This window comes from Gymnoscopelus braueri, assembly GCF_963280865.1.
Source record: "Gymnoscopelus braueri genome assembly, chromosome: 19".
Lineage (NCBI taxonomy): Eukaryota > Metazoa > Chordata > Actinopteri > Myctophiformes > Myctophidae > Gymnoscopelus > Gymnoscopelus braueri.
Window position 1 is genome coordinate 24,745,405 of NC_137621.1, and position 19,981 is coordinate 24,765,385.

General features: G+C 44.9%; 1 protein-coding gene across 1 annotated transcript in view; it reads right to left on the reverse strand.

Annotated features, from left to right (window-relative positions):
• Positions 1-19,981, reverse strand: part of pacrg (PARK2 co-regulated) — a gene marked incomplete at its 5' end in the record, with an annotated part of 212,240 nt that overhangs the window by 169,708 nt on the left and 22,551 nt on the right. Inside the window, one exon of the mRNA XM_080413665.1 lies at positions 4,019-4,153. Within this exon, the coding sequence (XP_080269791.1) occupies positions 4,019-4,153 (135 nt within the window). The remainder of the gene's footprint in view (positions 1-4,018; positions 4,154-19,981) is intronic.

Sequence of the window (19,981 nt, forward strand, 5' to 3'; positions counted from 1 at the left end):
CGGATGCAACCTTCCCCCTTTCAACTCGCCCTTGACATTTGGTTACCTAGCATTTCTGCCCTGCATGTGTAGACTTAAACACACGTGTGTTTAAGTCTACACATTCACACATAAATATGCTCACACATAAACTCATAAACATAGCTGCTTGTCTGTCAGGTAATATTTTCTTTTTATATATAATTTAACACACAAGCACAGCGTCTATCGCATGATATGAGCTCAACAAATAATGTTTGGGAGTGTTGTTCAAGCTAATATTAAGTTGTCTTGCTTCGTAATTAGGTACACAGTAGTATTTAAAGTCCTCAGTGTTAAATCTGAGAGTGTACAAATGGACCCAAATGCACCCATAATGGTGCAGATTCACAGACAGACAGATCGCCTCCTACAGAGCCACGCCGAAAAGATTCTCATGATGTTTTCATCAGATGAAACTTTGTAAGTAGTACAGACCTCAGCTGATGAAGGTAGTAAGAAAATGGTGCTACTCTTCCTCCCAGAGGAGGGAAAAGGGGGAAGAAAAGTAAATTGAATGAAAATTCATTATCTGGGTTTAATGGTTTAATGCCCACACAACTCAAACAAATAGAGGGTGATTAGGTTCAGTTGCTCCATAAACAACACTGTATCGTACTCTCAGTATATCCAAATAGGGCTGTTTCTAAACCCACATACACACACTGAAAGTACTGATATTGATCCAGACTCACTTCCAACCCTGTTTCCCAGAATCATAATTATTGCTAACAAAAGATATTTATAGAGGAAGGGGACTCTGGGTAATATCTCCCCAGTAGATCATGCCAAAAACGTTCTCTCTCGACTATTAGGTATGGGGCAGCCTATAGTCCAGCAGTCGCCTAAATGGGTGTGAGAGGGGTGCTGTTTAAGATATGAGGGGGATGACTCAATGACAGCCCGGAGCGCTGCTGTTCGCTGCTGCTCCCTGCTGCACGGAGGGGGGATGACTAGAGAGGAGGAAAGAAGTTGTTTTCTCCCAATTTTAGTCTTTATGTCATTTCCCAGCGTATTCTAGTCCCTTGTCACTGCTACTCCTATACAGCTCGGTCGGTGGTGGAAATAGTACTCAAATGTTTTACTTACTAAAAATATCAATACTGCAATGTAGAAATACTCTGTTACAAGTAAAAGTCCGGAATTCAAAATGTGCTTAAGTCAGATAACTCACGAATAGATTGAACCAATATTATAAACCGAATATATATTGAACAAATATTTAGAATGAGAATACAAGTGTGGATGTAATATTTTATCTTGGCGTTCAGGCTCTGCTCCATTTTTCTCCCTGCTCAGCACAATTTAGACAACCATCATTAACCATTACTGTAAGAGCAGGGAGATAGATATATAATAACAACCCCCGATGGGGAACAGATCAATAGCAGAGCCCACTGGTGGTGCTGGGGTGGTGGTGGGAGCAAACGCCCCATGACAACAACCATAACACACAAGCAGAAGGAACGCAGACTTACGTGAGCTTAACACATTGACTGCCAGAATTATTTCATAATTTTTTAGCCAGTGCCAGAGTTTTTCATTGGAAAAAAAAAGTACTCAGGAGCCGAAATACAGCATTTTAAGTTTTAAGTTAACAAGGAAGTGGATAGGAGTCTAGATCTTCAACTAATCATATCTCCTTGGTCTTTGGGTGAAATTGGAAAAAAATAACATTAAAAACAAAAACCTTTTTTTTTTTTCACTTCACGTAGATCTACGCGATTGGCACGTGGCGGCTTTAAAGCGGTTCGCGTAGATCTACGTGATTGGCAGTCAATGTGTTAAACAACCCGCCCAATTGGACAGCTGATTGCCACGTCAGTGTATGACGTATGGGTCTTGCATGACGCTGTATACAGCCACATAGTAATGAGCATGCACGTAACCTCTCGAGTGTATACTGCCTGAACTAACTCGCAGGCTACGTATAATTTGAGTAAAAGTATAAAAGTATTGGCATCAAAATGTATTTAAAGTACCAAAAGTAAAAGTACTCATTATGCAGAATGTCCCATTACAAGTTTTCAAATGTATAAAAATCATATTTATTTTTCTTTACTAAAGCCTCTCTCCCTCTCTCTCTCTCTAACTTTCTTCCGTTCTTTCTTCTTCTAACAGGCCGAGCTCTCAGGCTGAGATTGATCCTGAGCTGCTGTCTTGAACCCATACCCTGAGGGCAGCTCAGTGCAAACACACACAACAGCCTTCTCCCCCTACGCACCCCAATCACGGTTACGCTCTCCACATCTCACACACACACACACACACACACACACACACACACACACACACACACACACACACACACACACACACACACACACACACACACACACACACACACACACACACACACACACACACACACAGCTGTCTACCTCTGTCTGGACTGATTTACAAGTACAGCGGCTCGGAACAGACTAATTATAACAACAAGAAATGCTTTTCGAAACAGGTGCGTGCTACTTTATAAGACAAACAAGCATTGAACTATAGCAGCTTTAAACATCAGGAACACAAATGCCCATGGAGTGATTTGTTCGCGTGGGGAGCTGACTCACAGAGTCACAGAGCGAGAGCAATAAAGTCATCTGTCTGGGAGAATTATAAAAATCGTATATGTATGGCACGAAACAAAACAAAAGAAAAAAATCAATAAGCATAACGGCTGCATTAAAGATGACAGCAACAATTTCACACAGCACATTTCATTTACAGAATGCCTTTTCAGGAGAGGGCACAAAAGAAAGTCATTATTTCTTTGTTTTTTTTTCTGCAAAAGCAAAGATTCATTTGAACGTTTTACATTAATAATGCATATGGGAGACAGATGCCTTCACCATGTTTTCACCTGGAGAAAGACAGTTAACTAACAGGAAAGCTCTCTCTCTCTCTCTCTCTCTCTCTCTCTCTCTCTCTCTCTCTCTCTCTCTCTCTCTCTCTCTCTCTCTCTCTCTCTCTCTCTCTCTCTCTCTCTCTCTCTCTCTCTCTCTCTCTCTCTCTCTCTCTCTCTCTCTCTCTCTCTCTCTCTCCCCTTTGAAGAATGTTAAGGGGAAGGAAAGGGCATATTTGCTTTGATTCATTTATCCTCGGCTAGGATGTATAAATGTCATTAAGAGTTGGTTGGCTCACGCTGGCTGGGAAATTATGGAGGAGCCGGCAGTGTAGTGGGAGCTGTAATAAAGCAACATGGTGATTAGAAGAGGAGAAATCCCACACACCACATCAGATGAGGCCTAACAGCTCTGTGGAGACTTGCATGTTCAAACAACTGTGTGTTTGAACATGCAAACACACACACACACACACGCCTGATTTTATATTACTTTGCGATTGATGGATTATAGGCGATTGGCACTGGGAGACAGGCAGCGCCTTCCAAGTTGAGAGTCAATCCATACCGCCTCCTACAGGATAGGAGCTCGCAGCGGGCCGAGAGACGAGGAGAAAAGCTGCCTTCATCGCCTCCAGTATTGAAAGCATCTGAGGACACCTGATAATGAGGGCTGCGGCCCGGCTGTGATTGTGATGAAGCCGGTAATGGCGATGATGAATGGTGTTTGCGTCTCACCTATCAAGACTTCAAAGGCCACTGTGTGATGCCAAGGTGAAGCCTAGTGTTGGGGTTTCGCACTGTACTCCATTTGCTCCAGAGAGTTACAGTGTATAGCAGAATAATTAGCAGAATAAACAGGGATATTCTCCTCTGTATGTCTAGTAAAGTCCTTATTTTAATTAATCAAACGTATGGGATAATGTAAAAAAGCATGATTTGCTATTTTGCATATTATATATACAGTATATAAAGGCTATTATATAAATTCATTTCTTACGGACATTTGCAAGTTTCTAATTAGCTCCCAATGGCTTTGTGCTTTCTCCTAAAGGTTATTTAATGCTCTTGAGAGCCTTAAACCCTGTCAGTGATGTTACAATGTAAGAGGCTTCTTTCCTGCCATGTGAGCCGACGGTACTATCATAGAGCATAACCTCCTACCTTCCATGCAATGCGGTTGCCTTTGGTGTCGTGCTCCAGGGCAATAGGGAAGTCCCCACGCTCGTAGAACTTGCGGAAGGCCGTGGGTTTGGCTGGACGCTCACGGAAAGCCCCCGCCGCAGGCGGTCCCACCACCTGGATGGACAGCAAACAAAAACAAAACAATAAAGACATGGAAGGGGAGATAGGATGCAGACAAGAGACGAGATGAGTGGTGAAGGGAAAAGAGAGAGAGAGAGAGAGAGAGAGAGAGAGAGAGAGAGAGAGAGAGAGAGAGAGAAATAGAGACACGCTGGTGAGAGAATTGTCTTAGGAAAGCAGGGTTGAATTGTGAGGGGGATTGGAATAGAATAGAATCCCTCCCAATCCATTTTCTTAAAAGTAATTCAGGGGGACAGATGTGAATGTTCTTCCTCTCCACTCAGACAGACAAAAAGAATACTATAAATAATGGGCACAACTGTCTGTGTGTGTGTGTGTGTGTGTGTGTGTGTGTGTGTGTGTGTGTGTGTGTGTGTGTGTGTGTGTGTGTGTGTGTGTGTGTGTGTGTTGGCCCTGCGGCCAGAGGCACTGCCAGAGGCATTGCTAGCATCATCTTTTCTCTTCCTCTGTATTGGCTGCTGTTATTTTTGTTGTTGTTGTGGTGGTGTTGGTGTTGGTAGGGATGCTGACGGCGGAAATAGTTTGTCGTACAATAACTCCAACTCAGTACAAACACATTAGAGTCAAATGGTAGTGCACAAACGGAATGAGTCTGCTACAGCGTATTAATATCACATTACCGACAATAAACGACACAACAGCAGCTGTGCAGGAACACTCATTCAGGATAAGGCACAGAACAAGTACATTAGGGCCAAGTGTCAGGCAAATGAACTCTTCTGTGCGCCGACTGACTGAAGATCCACAGGTTGCACCGGAGACGTTTTCAACATCTGAGGAATTTTGGACAGCGAGTGATTGAACACATTAGAGGTTTGTAACGGCATCTTGTGGCAGGCGAGCGGCGGATCGCTGGAGCCAATCATCTCCGAGCCCGCGTCCCCCCGTGCGCGTCCCTCGCCATCTGTGTCGCACTGCTACATGACTGGCAGATGTGTCACTGTCATTAACCCATTAAGACCTGGAACGCATCTGTGTCACTTTTAGATTTCTTTAGGCTATTCAAAAATAGCAGATATACAAGCTCATAGCGCGGCACCGAGTGCCACGCTACGAGCTTGTAGATCTGCTATTTTTGAAAAATCGTGAAAATATATTTTTTCCGATTTTTTTTAGGATTTAGATTTTTTTAAAGAATCGCCTCAGGTCTTAATGGGTTAATCCTCAGATTACCGCCCATTGAGAAACGGAGTCAGAGTGTGGTGGGACCAGTACGTGCAATGGTACAGAGAACCCCTGCCAAACTGGTTTCTGAGTATCTTTGACGTGAAGGTCCCCTTCAGAACAACTCCAGAGACTTTTATGTTATTTTGGGTTCTGGTTGGCTTTAGGAGTTTGTGTTTACATGTCTGGCAGTAGTGTTGCCTGCTTATTGCATAATACGAAAAAAATCATTTTACAAAATGTGTTATAAAAAAAAAAAGTCCCTGGAGCGAAAACTAAATCAGAAAATAATGCACTTCAAGTCGCTCCTGTTATGTGGTGCAACTGGTGTGAGCACGGCAGGGCCCTGGAGAAATAGGAAAAGAGAGGAAACTATTACAAGGGTTCGTGAGTGGGCGTCTCTCAGCACTGCATTTAAACAGTCTTAATGCACCGTGGGATTGTGGTGCAGGCATTTCAAATGAATCCGTTTGGAGCGTTTGTTTACCATGCCGGAGAGTACTGAATAATATTATGCTGAATTAATAGGCACAAGTTTGCGTACCTGCAGGAGAGAGAGAGTACGCAAACAAAATGTCTGTGACTAACAATGCATGTAAACCACAAGAATAAAAAGGCACTCCACAGTATAAGCCCTTCTGTAATATCCAAAATTAAATTAATTCCAACAAATGTTAGGCCATACGCCTGTGGGCATGTACTATTGTATTGTTTTAACTCCCATTCATTATGAATAAGCAAAGTGAGTCTGCCTCATTAGAATACAGCTTAACTTGCGAGCGTTCAAGGACAAACAGCTGCTCAATCCTCAAGTGTTTGATGCTCTTTGATGTTGACTGTATACAGAGCACAGATCAGTCTGTCTGTCTGTCTGCCTGTCTGTCTGTTCGTCTGTTCGTCTGTCATTGCCATTCCTCTCCGTCTCACACAGTCCGAGCAGGGGGAAATAGGCAGTGGTAAAAGCTTGCAGATCAATGACGTACCAGCAAGCAGGAGCAACAAAGCCCTCATATCCAGGCAGCTCGGACGGCTGTTGAGCCACGCTGCACGGCACAGCACATGAGGGCCAAAAATAGCCCAAGCTGGACCGGCTAGTGAGGGGGGAGAATGAACCCAGACTGTATTGACTGGCTGAGTGGCCAGGAATGATGACAACCGTTGAGGTGAACCGCCAAGGTCCATGGCCAAGGTGTAATACCCTTCACAGCATCTCCCCTGCTTTCTCTCCAATTATCGGCCATAACACACACACGCGCGCATACTGTATGTACCTGCATGCACGCACTCACTCACGCACGCACGCACTCACGCACGCACACACACACGCTCAACCACACACACACACACAGTTCCCTTCCTCTCTTGTGAATACAAGCCAGTGTTCCTCCGTCTCACTGATGTGACTGCGACTGTTTCAGGATACCCCCCAAACGCTGAGAAACACGATGCCATCCGTGAATCACAAAGTAATAAGCCAGCCTGTATAACCTAGTTTACCTTCCAGCGGTCAAGCATAAACTATAGACTTGCTGCGGAGAAGCCTGAGGGGAATTGACACACTCTCACTCTCTATACAGCACTCACACAAAGGACAGGGGACGGGATAAAGTATTCTAGAGGATGAATGTGTGAGTGTTACATCTTGGTGGTGAGCGTGGTAGTGATATAATTTAGTTCTACTCTACTGTGGACAGCCTGTCGACTTAATTTACACTGCCGACATCAACTCCGGCTGACTCAGTTGCTGCAGCCTGAAACTATACTCTCATCTTAACTACATAATTTTTGTGTCTTTTCCCATTTCTTCTATTTTCCGGTACTATCATGAGTTGGTTTATTTTGTGTTCATGGTGTGAGACCAGGAGAGTGAGCCAACGCAAATTTAAATGTTACAAATGGGTCCATTTGGTTGAAGTTTGCACAATCTTGGTTAAATCAACACTACATGGATTTGACTGTGTAACAGTACACTTTGTAACAGTTTTACACTTGCATGAAAAGACTAACCTCATCCCTGTACTAGAAACAATGACATGTCTACGACATCATGTCATATTGGTTCTTATATTCAAATATGGAGGGACAGCGGGACGATCTGAGGTTATGAATTCTCAAAATGGGAAAAATATTCAGGGTTTTACTTTCTTGGCCTACTGGCAGCATGCACAAGATATTTGGTGCTGATCGGTCTAGAATTTTGCGGAATTAGCCACGGACAGACAGACAGACAGATAGACACACACACAGAGAGACAGACCCTCTTCTGGACGGCTCGCCCCATAGGAGCCATGCTGTAAAAAATAAAGGTAGACAGACCAAAGGAGCCTATAATTGTACCCACACAGATGCAGACACATAACATCCCGGCCCTGCCCCTCAGTAGTGCCAATAAAGTGAGCCTGTGTGAGGCGGCAGGCTATACCAAGAGAGATGGAGGTGGAGGTGCAAAGGCAATAAAAGGAGTGGAAGTGTCTGCTTGTGTGCCTCTGGTGCACAGATCAGGGAGTCATAACAAGGCAGTGGTGGTCAGATGAGCTGTAGGCCATCATTTCTCTCCATCCCCTTCGCTCAGCCTGCAGATCCGTTTCCTCCTAATGCTGTTGTCCACTCCAACCACCTCACACTGTGAAACCCCACTCACCTCACCCGACCCACACAGGTAATAACACGCGCGCGTGCATGCACGCACGAGCGAGCGCACACACACACACACACACACACTACGAGCGCCCCATGTGGAGGGGATTGGCCACGGGCAGCAGGGCCCCTCAGCTCCTGTCATTTATAAAGGTGTCATCCTCAGAAACAGAGATGCTCCCTCTAACCTTATTAGTATGGCGCTTCCATGGGCCCGCTGCCTGCTGAGAGAGAGAGAGAGAGAGACAGAGAGAGAGAGAGAGAGAGAGAGAGAGACAGACAGACAGACAGACAGACAGACAGACAGACAGACAGAGAGAGAGACAGAATAAAGACGGGGAGGCTTGAAATGGCAGTGAGAGAGATAGACCAAAGCGAGAGAGTGGCGGAAAAGGGAAGATAGAGGAGAAAGGGAGGATATGCCAGTGAGGTGGGGAGATAGAGAGAGGGGGGGGGGTATAGGGAAACAGGGGGTGATGGGGAAAGAGTGGAGATGAGAGGAGGAGATAGAGGAGTGAGAGAGACGGGGAGACAGGAGGTGTGGCTCATCAATTCTGAGGGGTGAGTTCGGCGTGGCGAGGGCGCTGCAGCGTGGAGGTGATCCATCACCGAGGCTGCATGGGCCTCCAGCTCTCTCTCTCTCTACCCCCCCCCCCCCTCTCTCTCTCTATCTCTTGCTCTCCTCCATTCCTGTCTCTCTCTCTCCACGACCGCCCAAAACGCCTCTGAACGCCTGTGATAGATGTTTGGCGAGGGGCCGTCAATTCACTGTCAGCCCTGCCTCGCCGTTACCAACACGCATCGCTCTCTTTCCCCTCTCTCTGTCTGTCTGTGTATCTATCCATCTACCTCGTTCCACACACTTCCCCCCTTTTTCCCTTTCGGGGCAAAATTGCATTTTGCTGCATTGCATTTGCAAGGGGGGTACCGAGGGTGCACCACTGACTACTGCACGTGGGTGCATTGCATCACCTGTTTACTGAGGCGGCAAAAGGGGCTCAGCGACGGCAACTGCTCTCTCTCTCTCTCTCTCTGTATTTGCCTTCTGTTCCCGGTTGAAGGGTTATTGAAAACTCCCTCCAAGCAGAGGGCCGGCTTTCCCTCCCTCCCCCCCCCCCCTCTCCCCGCCCTGTGCAGGTGAGGGAGTGAGGGAGAGCGAGGGCCGGTTGAGTCACAGAGGATGATGTAGACAGACGGAGGCTCTTCTGATAAGGTCAGGTTGCACATCACTGCCGCAGCCAACCAAATTAGCTCTCTTTATTTACCGGGCAATTTTCTTTTTTCCTGCCATGGCTGCCTGGCCTAAAGTATGTGTGTCTGCCAGTCTGCCATCAGGGATGGCAGCTTGTGCTTTATTTTCCCACTACCATTTCCAAGACACAAGAAATAAAAGTGGAGATACAGTACAGCACTGTATGTGTATATTGCTATATCATGTCATCCAAACAATGATTTAGACAGGATTTCTTTTTTTTTTGCAAACTTATTTTCTTTTCCATCTATCGAGCGCATCTCTCTCTCTCTCTCTCTCTCTCTCTCTCTCTCTCTCTCTCTCTCTCTCTCTCTCTCTCTCTCTCTCTCTCTCTCTCTCTCTCTCTCTCTCTCTCTCTCTCTCTCTCTCTCTCTCTCTCTCTCTCTCTCTCTCTCTCTCTCTCTCTCTCTCTCTCTCTCTCTCCTCTCTCTCTCTCTCTCTCTCTCTCTCTCTCTCTCTCTCTCACACTCGCTATCTTTCTGAAACTGTAGGAACAAAATACAGGCAGACGGGAGGGTGATTGCTTTCAGACGAATAAATCGGTGATATTTGTGCAGAGGTCCATTAATTTCTCGCGACCAAACAGCACGAAATACAATCAGTTTGCTAGCGCGTCTCATTGTGTGCAGAAATCAGTAGCGGTTTCGTAAGAGACTATTGTAAGTCCCAACGGGGGGGCCAAAGAGTGGAGGCTTTACATAGGAAAGCACAGCAAAACCAAGAGTGTTAATTTGACTCCTGACAAATTAACACACTCTGTGACAAAGAGAGAAAAAAAGGAAACTGGCAGTTGAGTGTGTGCTCACGGAGGCAGATAGGTGTGCCTCATGACTGTCATCACGTCGCAGGCTTTCGCATCAGCTCCTTAGCACACGTGTGAGGGCGGCCTGCTCGTAATGAAAAATGACAACTCGAGGGGTGAAGACAACAACCGGTGATTTGACAGCCACCTCCCATTACAAAGGAATCAAACAGATTACTAACAACAAACTACAAACCAAACTGTACATACTATGGGAGGGATCTACCTTTAAAAGAACTAGAACTTCAAACAGCGTCTGGCAAGCGTCCAGGCCCAGATCTATGGGGTTGCTTAGAACCGGTTGACGTGACCCGTCACGTCAACGTAACGTTTGCCATTCAGTCACATCTTGTCCCATGCTGTCACTATAAGACAGCTTGAGATAATGATAATCTGTTGCCTTCACTGTCCATGGTGCTGAAGACTGTGCATGAAGTTGAAGTTGGCAATTATTAATTGGTTGCCAATTATTGTATTTGCATTTATTCATTTCATTGTATCTGCGTAGCCGCAGCATGTGCGCACTCTTTGACATGATGTTACTGTAAGCAGTCATGCAGAATTTATCAATGTGGCACTTTTAGAAGCAATTTTTTGTTGTTCTTGTTCATATATATAGGATATATCTCTAGTTCTTTTATCTGCATTTTCTTCTGGCACCAGCCGGCAAGCATCTGAAAGTGCCCACTTTCTGGCTCCAGTTAAAACCTTTAAATAAATAGGGACACACAGATAGAAGAGAGGTACAGAAAGAGTGAGAAGGGATGGAGAGAGGGGGAGAGAGTGAGGGAGGGCAAGATGTCGAGAGGTATAGGGTGGAAAGAAGAGAGTGAGGGAAAGAGAGCGAGAGGGAGCTGGAGCGAGGGGGTGAAAGGAAGAGAGTACGGGTGAGAGCGATAGAGAGAGAGAGAGAGAGAGAGAGAGAGAGAGAGAGAGAGAGAGAGAGAGAGAGAGAGAGAGAGAGAGAGAGAGAGAGAGAGAGAGAGAGAGAGAAAGAGAGAGAATGAGAATGCCCTGAGTGTGCTCCATCTTGTCTGTGTGTGGCCCACTTATCAGGCAGGCAGCAGGGTGGCCGTGTGCTTGCAGAGCCCTATTGGTTGATTCATATCACCAAACCACAGTGGTGATGATGGCACACAATGAATCAGGACCACGTGGCAAAAGGGGGGAATATATTACCCTACTACTACCTGTTAAGTGAATGGAAAACCACATAGTCTGAACACAAGCAGTTGACACAAAACACACACCGCTTCACTCACAGCAATAGTATGCGGGAGCAGAAGGAAGCGGCCTATATTATTTTCAAAGCGGATCCACAATGACACCGATGTTGTGGTTTTTGCCCCCACTACTATATTAAAACATTATATATTATCTGCATCTGTTTTGCACCCTGTCTGTCTGTCCGTCCGTCTGTCTGTCCCTCCAGGTGTCCATGTGTCCGTCTGTGAACAGCTAATCTCACCGTTGGCTTGATGGCAGCGAAACTGTGCACACACACTCCCTGGATGCCAGAGCAGAACCTCTGCCCCAAATTTCAGAGGCCGATTTTTGCAAAACATCTTTTTTGACACTACTCCTGATTTTGCAAATCGGTACACAGTATCTCTATAGTGATTAAACAAAATGGGTCTTTCCGATTTTTCATATTCCATCGTGATTGGCTAAGATTGGCCTCCAAAGTTTGCAGGAGTGCTCAGTTTTGAACAAAATGCCTCAAATCATGAACACAGTGTGCGATTTCCGTGAAATTTTGCACACACATTCCCACAAGGCAGAGAAAGAAATACTACTTGAAAATGTTCAAATCAACCTCATGGTAGCGCTATAACAAGCTGATTTGTGTATGCGCACTCCCTAGACTCAGGCTAAGGAAAAACCTTTGCCCTGCATTTTTCACATCTGCCTTTTATAGCGCCACCAGGAGGTCAACTTATGAAAACTTTTTTTTCCCCAGTACACATGATCTAATAGTCATGTGATCAAGACGGATCTAATTGATTTCTCATATTCCATCCTGATTGGCTAAGATTGACATTGACAAGTTGCAGGAGTGGCCCGTTTTGAACAAAATGCCGCAAATCATGAACGCAGCGTCCTTTGCGCGCACATTTCGCACTACGTTGAGGAACAAATGCCACCCTTTTAACATTGCCCTATTATAGCGGCCGATTTTTGCAAAACATTTATTTTTATATTACTCCTACACATTTTGTCCAAACATCACGCAAATCACCACATCACACATTATCTCTATAGTCAAGTGATCAAGACGGATCCGTCCGATTTTTCATATTCCATCCTGATTGGCGAATTCCGAACATTGCTGCTCCACAATAACCTACCTGACCTGGGGGAGACCTGTGCTCAGAGGAGCACTTTTTCTAGTTATTGCTGTGATAGCTTTACTGTTTTTACTGTTGTTGCTATTGTTCCTTTTGCTCATATCTCTCTCCCCCTCTCTCTCTCCCTCTCTCTCTCTCTCTCTCTCTCTCGTCACCCCCCCCCCCCCCCCCCCATTAAGTGGTCGAGGCAGATGGCCGCCCACCTTAGAGCCTGGGTCTGCCTGACGTTTCTTCCAGTTAAGGGGGAGTTTTTACTTGCCACTGTCGCAATTATATATATTAATACTTTGTCGGGTCTCTTCTCTATATGTTAAGTGTCTTGAGACAACTTGTTGTTATTTGGCACTATAGGCAAGGCAAGGCAAGGTGATTTTATTTGTATAGCACATTTCAACAACAAAGCAATTCAATGTGAGATTACACAGAACATTAAGCAAAGTAAACACAATTATCCAATGACATTAGGATGCATAAAACAAAAGAAGTAAAAAGCTATTACAGTGCAGAAGAGAAAGAAAAAAGAAAAGTAACTCAATCAAAGGCAGTGGCAAACAGAAAGGTCTTTAGTTGTGTTTTAAAAGAATAAAGAGTGGCAGCAGAACTGCAGTTTTCTGGGAGTTTGTTCCAGATATGTGGTGTATAAAAACTAAATGCTGCTTCCCCACGTTTATTTTTGGTTTTAGGGACAGAAAGCTGACCTTTCCCAGATGACCTGAGAGGTCTGGGTGGTTCATGATATCGCACAAGATAAAAACTGTATTTTGGCTCTAAACCATTCACTATAATGAATTTCAATTCAATTCAATTGAACCCAGGGTTTCAGTATCAGGACCCTTTTGATTTTCTGTTGTAATACAGGGAAGTTGTTTTTATCTAGCAGAGGAGCGGATGGAAACCTGAATGTAATCCTGAAATTGGGGCAGCAGTAAGAACATTCGTTAGCACTTGCTATGCATCCCATGTGTATAACGTATTTTAGAGCGGTTTCACACTCGGGTCCCGGGTGCGCACTCCAGACCGCTTGGCTAGTGTGAATGTAGCGAATTGTCCTCCGAAACGGGTAACCGTTCCGTTCCCGAAACCACCTCCGGAGGCAGTTTCGGATCCGGATCATGCGTTTTCGGGTACGGTACGCTGCAATGTGAAAGCAAGCGTACCATTAGACGGAAGTGGCCCGCTATTTGGAATAGGTGACGGTATATAAACTCGACAAAAACAGCCAACAAAAACACAGCTCTTCTAGCCGGTGCTACTGAATGAATGAAAACGCCCCAGAATGCATTGCGCACTTAAGGTGGGCTGGTGCATATTACTCTTAAGGTGGAACATAACAATTGAAATAATAATCAACTTATATGGGAGCCTTTCTAACAATTTTACTCATTCAATTCTGAACCGATTCTTAAAATTTAAAATTCTCTATTAGCTGTGAAGGGCCTTCTTTCATGTCTATCAGTCATGAAACATTGGCGGGTCTCCATCGCGCATTTCAGGTGCGCGAGCAGCGCATATAGTATATCTTGTGGGTATCTTGTGGAGTTTCAGCTACTATGCATCCCAGAAATATATAGCTTATAAGGCTTTGTAATTTGAAATTTGTAAGTAAATATGGTAACTCATTTAGATGTAGGCCTACGTAGGTTTATAGTTTCCCAAGGACTATAGCCGTTTCACTCATGATGCAATTTCTCTTTCATAACAGATACATACATGTGCCAGATAATCCCCACACCAAGAGAGTCAAAAAAGAAAAGACGTTGGATTGATGTACTTTATTTAGACATGAGACATGAGAAACAGTACATGGAAGTACAATTCACAATACAAGGTTTCAGTCATTCAGTCGGACTTCACTGTATAGGCTACTATAGTTGCCTTTTCATAAATGATATATTTTTGTACTTAAGCTGTCGTGAAAGTTTATAATATTTAGAGAAATTTAAAGTTTCAAATACAAAAGTATTAGTAGTTGTGAAGGTTAGCAAACTAGACATTTAGACTGAATGTTTCCTGTATCCTCATCTTGCGCTAATGCACACAAGTGTTTCACCAGGTTTTATTTATGTCGTTTCTCATAAGCGTGCATCCGTTGTCCGTCAACAACACAGCCTTCTGACTTCTGTGCGCTCATTGCCCTCAGTGCGCTCAGACTCTCTCACCAGCCGCAACTCTGCCCTCTTGCTTTCAACATATTTAAACGCATATTTGTGCGAGACCAGCACAAACATTGTCGCATAGTTGATGACGTCTGTGTCCACAGGGGAAACACTATGTGCATGCCGCCACCTGTAGGATCGGGGGTGTACTCTGGTGCGATAGGATCTATGCCCAATGTGAATGCAGGCCAGCATTCGATCTGGGAAACGTTTTCAATGAAAACGGATCCAGTGTGAAACCGCTCTTACACATACTTATAAGGCATTGTAATGCTGATCATAATCCTTTATAATCACATTTATAAGAGCTTATAAATAATCATAATGCTTTATAACCATAACCATAACACATTATAAAGCTTATTATAATGACTTATAAGTTAAAGTATAAATGCATTGTATTATGCTTATAACATGTGATGACTACAGTTATAAATATTCATAACAACGTATAATGCAATCATAACACATTATACAGCATGTTATAATGACTTATAATGTCAAGTATTGTAATACTAATTGCTCCCCACTTTGTAAAACTTGCTCTCATAGTTATAATCCATTATAATCAATTGATAATGCTCTGCTATAATGCATTATACTCAGAGTTATAATGTATTATAAGTGATAATAAGGCATTATAACAGTGATTAAAATGTGTTATGACAGCGAGTATAAGGCATTTTAGACATTATAATACAGCATTATAAAATTATCTTAAAGTAACAAATAACCACTTATAATAACTTATGGTCATAGTGTGATGCATTATAACAGTAATTATAATGCATTATTACAGTGATTTAAAGGCGATAAAAATGTAATAATAAAATGATCATAATGTTACAAACGTCCACTTTATATTAACTTATAATCACAGTATAATGCCTTATAAGTGATACTAAGGCATTATAAACGTGATAATAAAGCCTCATCAAATGATCATAAAGTAACAAATGACCACTTATAATAACTTATAATTGTAGTATAATGCATTATAATAATGCATTATAATAATTATAACACATTATAACAGTGATAATAAAGCATTATCAATTGATTATAATGGATTATAACTATGAAAATTCATTTGGGGTGCATATCAATTGTTGCCAGTTTGGCTGTAATTATGAAGTTTATGAGTATTTATGAGCGCTTATAAATCTGATTATACAGGGTTATGAGCAGATTATAATGCCTTATAAGTATGTTCATGATGCGTTATACACATACAGGGTTGCATTGCTCATGGGACGGCCTTGCACGCCGTGCAGGAACCTATTTGACCAGGAGCACGCGCAGGCAATCGCATAGATTTAAAACAACTTTAAATTCACACCTCAACAAAGTTTACAAAGGCTCCCGACTCACACCAGGTGGATTAACATAGGAATGAGCCTAGATGCATATCAATTGTCCATTGAGGAGATGACGACAGCCTTCACGTGGCCTCCTCTGTGAGTAGCAAGAAATGGTGCAAGACCAGCTTGCGAAACTAATGTCGACAACCAGTCATCACCCAGCTGGCAGACCGGGTTGCAAGAGGCCGGAGGGACACCGCACGTCCACATCAGGACGGGTGGCCATCCCGACCATCGATTGCCAGGTTCTGTCAGTGCTCCAGATTCCTTAAGAACGGCTGCTTCCCGGATGCAGATAAAAACTTTGCCCGCACAACATCACACGAGGTATCCTCCTTATGTAGGGCAGCCAGTGTGGATGCTAACATGTCAGGAGACTTCACAACAGCTGAGCTCCAGGCGGCCATGGACAAACTCAAACAAGGGAAGGCACCAGGCCATGATTACATCCACCCTGAGTTTGTGACCCACCAGAGTGCAAACACATCTGCATGGCTCTGCTCGTTCTACTCAGCATGCTTCCGGAGGTCCAGGCTCCCAAAGATCTGGCGCCGTGCTGCGGTCATAGCCCTTCCAAAGCCAAACAAACCTGCTGAGGACCCTAAATCCTACAGACCCATCTCACTGCTCTGCGTCCCATTCAAGATCTTGGAGAGGATGATTCACAGCCGCATCGAGCCAGTAGTGGACCCACAACTCCCACGGGAACAGGCCGGTTTCCGTCGTGGATGGTCAACGGTTGACCTGGTGACACTGCTCACTCAAGATATTGAGGACAGCTTTCAGTTAAAAGAGAAGGCTGGAGTAGTGTTGCTGGATCTTACAGCTGCCTATGACACCGTCTGGCACCGTGGACTCCACCTGAAGCTACTGAAGACCATCCCCGACCGGCATATGGTCAAGTTCATCATGGAGATGCTGACGAACCGCAGCTTCACCTTAAAGACCAGTGATGGACAATGCAGTAGGCTCAGGAGGCTGAGGAATGGCGTTCCGCAGGGGTCTGTCCTCGCACCGATGTTGTTCAACATATACATCCACGATCCACCGGAGACAACATCCCGGAAATATGGCTACGCTGATGACCTGGCCATCATGATGCGACGACCAACATGGGAGGCGATGGAAGTCGGCTTGAACCAGGATATGGGTATCCTTGAAGCCTATCTGCGCAAGTGGCGCCTACAGCTCAGCATTGGCAAGACAGTGTCAGCTGCTTACCACCTCAACAACCGTGAAGCAAGAAGGGAACTGGAAGTATTTGTCAACAACAAGCGCCTGGAGTTCCAGCAAGCCCCGCAGTACCTTGGTGTACGTCTGGACAGGACACTTTCCTTCAAACAACACCTTGAAGAAGTGACAGCCAAAGTGTCATCAAGGGTCTCACTAATCCGACGTCTCGCCGGTACCAGCTGGGGTGCATCTGCCAAGGTGCTTCAAATCTCCACGCAAGCCCTGGTCTTCTCTGCAGCTGAGTACTGTGCCCCAGCCTGGTGCAGAAGCCCACATGCCAGGAAGGTCGACGTTGCCATAAACAACGCTCTTCGGACCATAACTGGCTGCCTGAAGCCCACCCCTGTATTCCACCTGCCAGTACTAGCGGGAATTGCCCCGGCCGGCCTCCGACGAGAGGCTGCTACCATCGCCCTTGCAAGGAAAGCCCGTAGACATGACTGGCATATCCTGCACAACACCACCACAACAGTGTTGCCTCTAGATAGGCTCAAGTCCCGCCACCCGTACAACAAGGCGGTACAAGAGCTGCTCAGGTCCATCCCTGAGGACCTGTCTACAGAGGCATGGCTGGCGGCAGCCTGGAAGCAGGAGTGGGAGCTGGCCGGGCCCACACGCATCCACCGTTACATCCAGGACCCGGGAGGCGGCATTAAAGGAGAGGAACTGCCACGCCGGCATCCGACCCCTGCGAACCGGGGTCGGATGCTTCAAAACATCCATGAGGAAGTGGGGCCTGGCGGACGAAGCAGCATGCGAGTTTGGGGAGCCGGAGCAGACCGCTGAGCACATAATCACAGTCTGTCCCCTGTATAAACCACCCTCGGAGGCCGGCCTCTTCGATGTGGGACCTGAGACGAGGGCGTGGCTGTACACTACTGAACTGGACATCTGATGATGACACACGAAAGAAGAATTGTCCATTGTGTGACCTGTAGTGTAGGTGTTAAGCGACGTGCGCGTCACGTCATTAAAATACAGTGCAACCACGTTCCAATTCAGCATTGCAACACTGTACACATAGGATGCATAGCAAGTGCTACCGAACATTCTAGCATGCTGATTGCCTTAATCGTTATACCAAAAGTGAATGTGAACAAAAAGTAGAGGAGAAATGTACAGTTCTGTGCACGTACAGTACAAGTCGGTTATGGCAGTGAAAAATCTGTGATACCCCCCCATCCCTAACACACACACACACACACACACACACACACACACACACACACACACACACACACACACGGACACACGGACACACACACACACACACACACACGGACACACACGGACACACACACAGACACACACATATGCATTTCATCATGTAAATGGGAAATGCTCAAATCGTGCAAAACAATAAATCTACAATGATGTTTTGTAGTACGCTGGAAAAGTCTAAAATTGGTAATGACTATCTGGAAGATATATGACTGTACATGTGTATATGTATTTGTGTTTTAAAGCTACAATCCAGGAGTTATTTGAACAAATACAATGGCAAATCTGTACGTGAACAGAATAACTAGGACATCTGCAGTGGTTGGAGGCCGTCCCCCTAGTCTTCCATTGAGAAATGTCACCCCTAGGACACTTACTGGTTGACAATGTCAAGCAGAAGGCGCATCGGATTGGAGACTTATTGTAGTTTGGATAATGTTGCAATTACCTCTCTCCATCGGGAGAGACACAACATTTATGGATTGTAGCTTTAAGCAGTCAGAAACTAGTACAATGCTGCAGCTTTTTGTCTATTTTGAGATTGGCCTATTATCTGAAAACATGAATCCAAACTACTGTTTGACGCATCTGAATAAAACATAATCTTCCATTGCCTCTTGCCATGTGGTGCGTAGTTATGCATATGCAATGTAAGCCTTTTTGGAATGGACTTTCATATTGGTGCTGAAGAGAACTCATGTGAATTCAGAAGAGCCACACCAGAGCATGGATGACAGTAGGGAGATTGATAACAAAACAATGATAAATGTTTTTATGATGGGTTTTTCCACACACCTTGGGCTGTGTGCTTGAATTAGCATGCATCCGAGAAAGAACAAAGAGCATAACAATTTGCTCTACAGAGGAAAACAAGACCAAGTTAATGAAATAGTGTTCATGGGAAAGATGACGGCAAATGTCCCCAGTGTGCACACTATTACAGCAGCATTGTAGTATTGCAAAAATGATTAAAACACTGTGTGTGCGTGCGTGTGCGTGTGTGTGTGTTTGCATGCTTGTGTGCACGTGTGCATACACGCATGTGCGCACGCATGTGTGTTCCCATTTGCCAGTCTGTGTGTTTGTGTCTGCATGTGTACAGTGTATCCGCAGGGTCAAGCACTTGTGAATGGAGAACAATAATTAATGAATTGTGACTATTTAGAGTTCTGGGCACGTGGCGATCTGGCGCTTTTGTCTTTACGGCCCTAATCAGTAACGACACATGAAGGTATTAAAATACCGGGCTGGGCCATCAAATTAATGACACACGCACGGAAAAACCACGGCCCTGACCCACTGCTATTACCTGCTGCTGCAGCTCTGGGAGAGGACTCTGAATGTCCTCAGGGCTTTATTCACCGACTAAGTTCCTTACTTCCTTCCCATCAATAAACTTCCTCATAACTGCCTTTATGACTGACTGAGATCCACCTTGTAGAATATTAATGTCCTAGATGTCCAAAGTATCTTTTGAGCGGATTCGGAGTGTAGCCGCGTGACTGAGCCAAATGCTAAACCGTGGTACGCTATTTTACAGCGCAGTGGTTCGTACGCTTCTACTGGCAGATGGACAAACATGCTGGCAAATAAACCAGGCAAGACAGATAACGGGAGGAGAGACAGG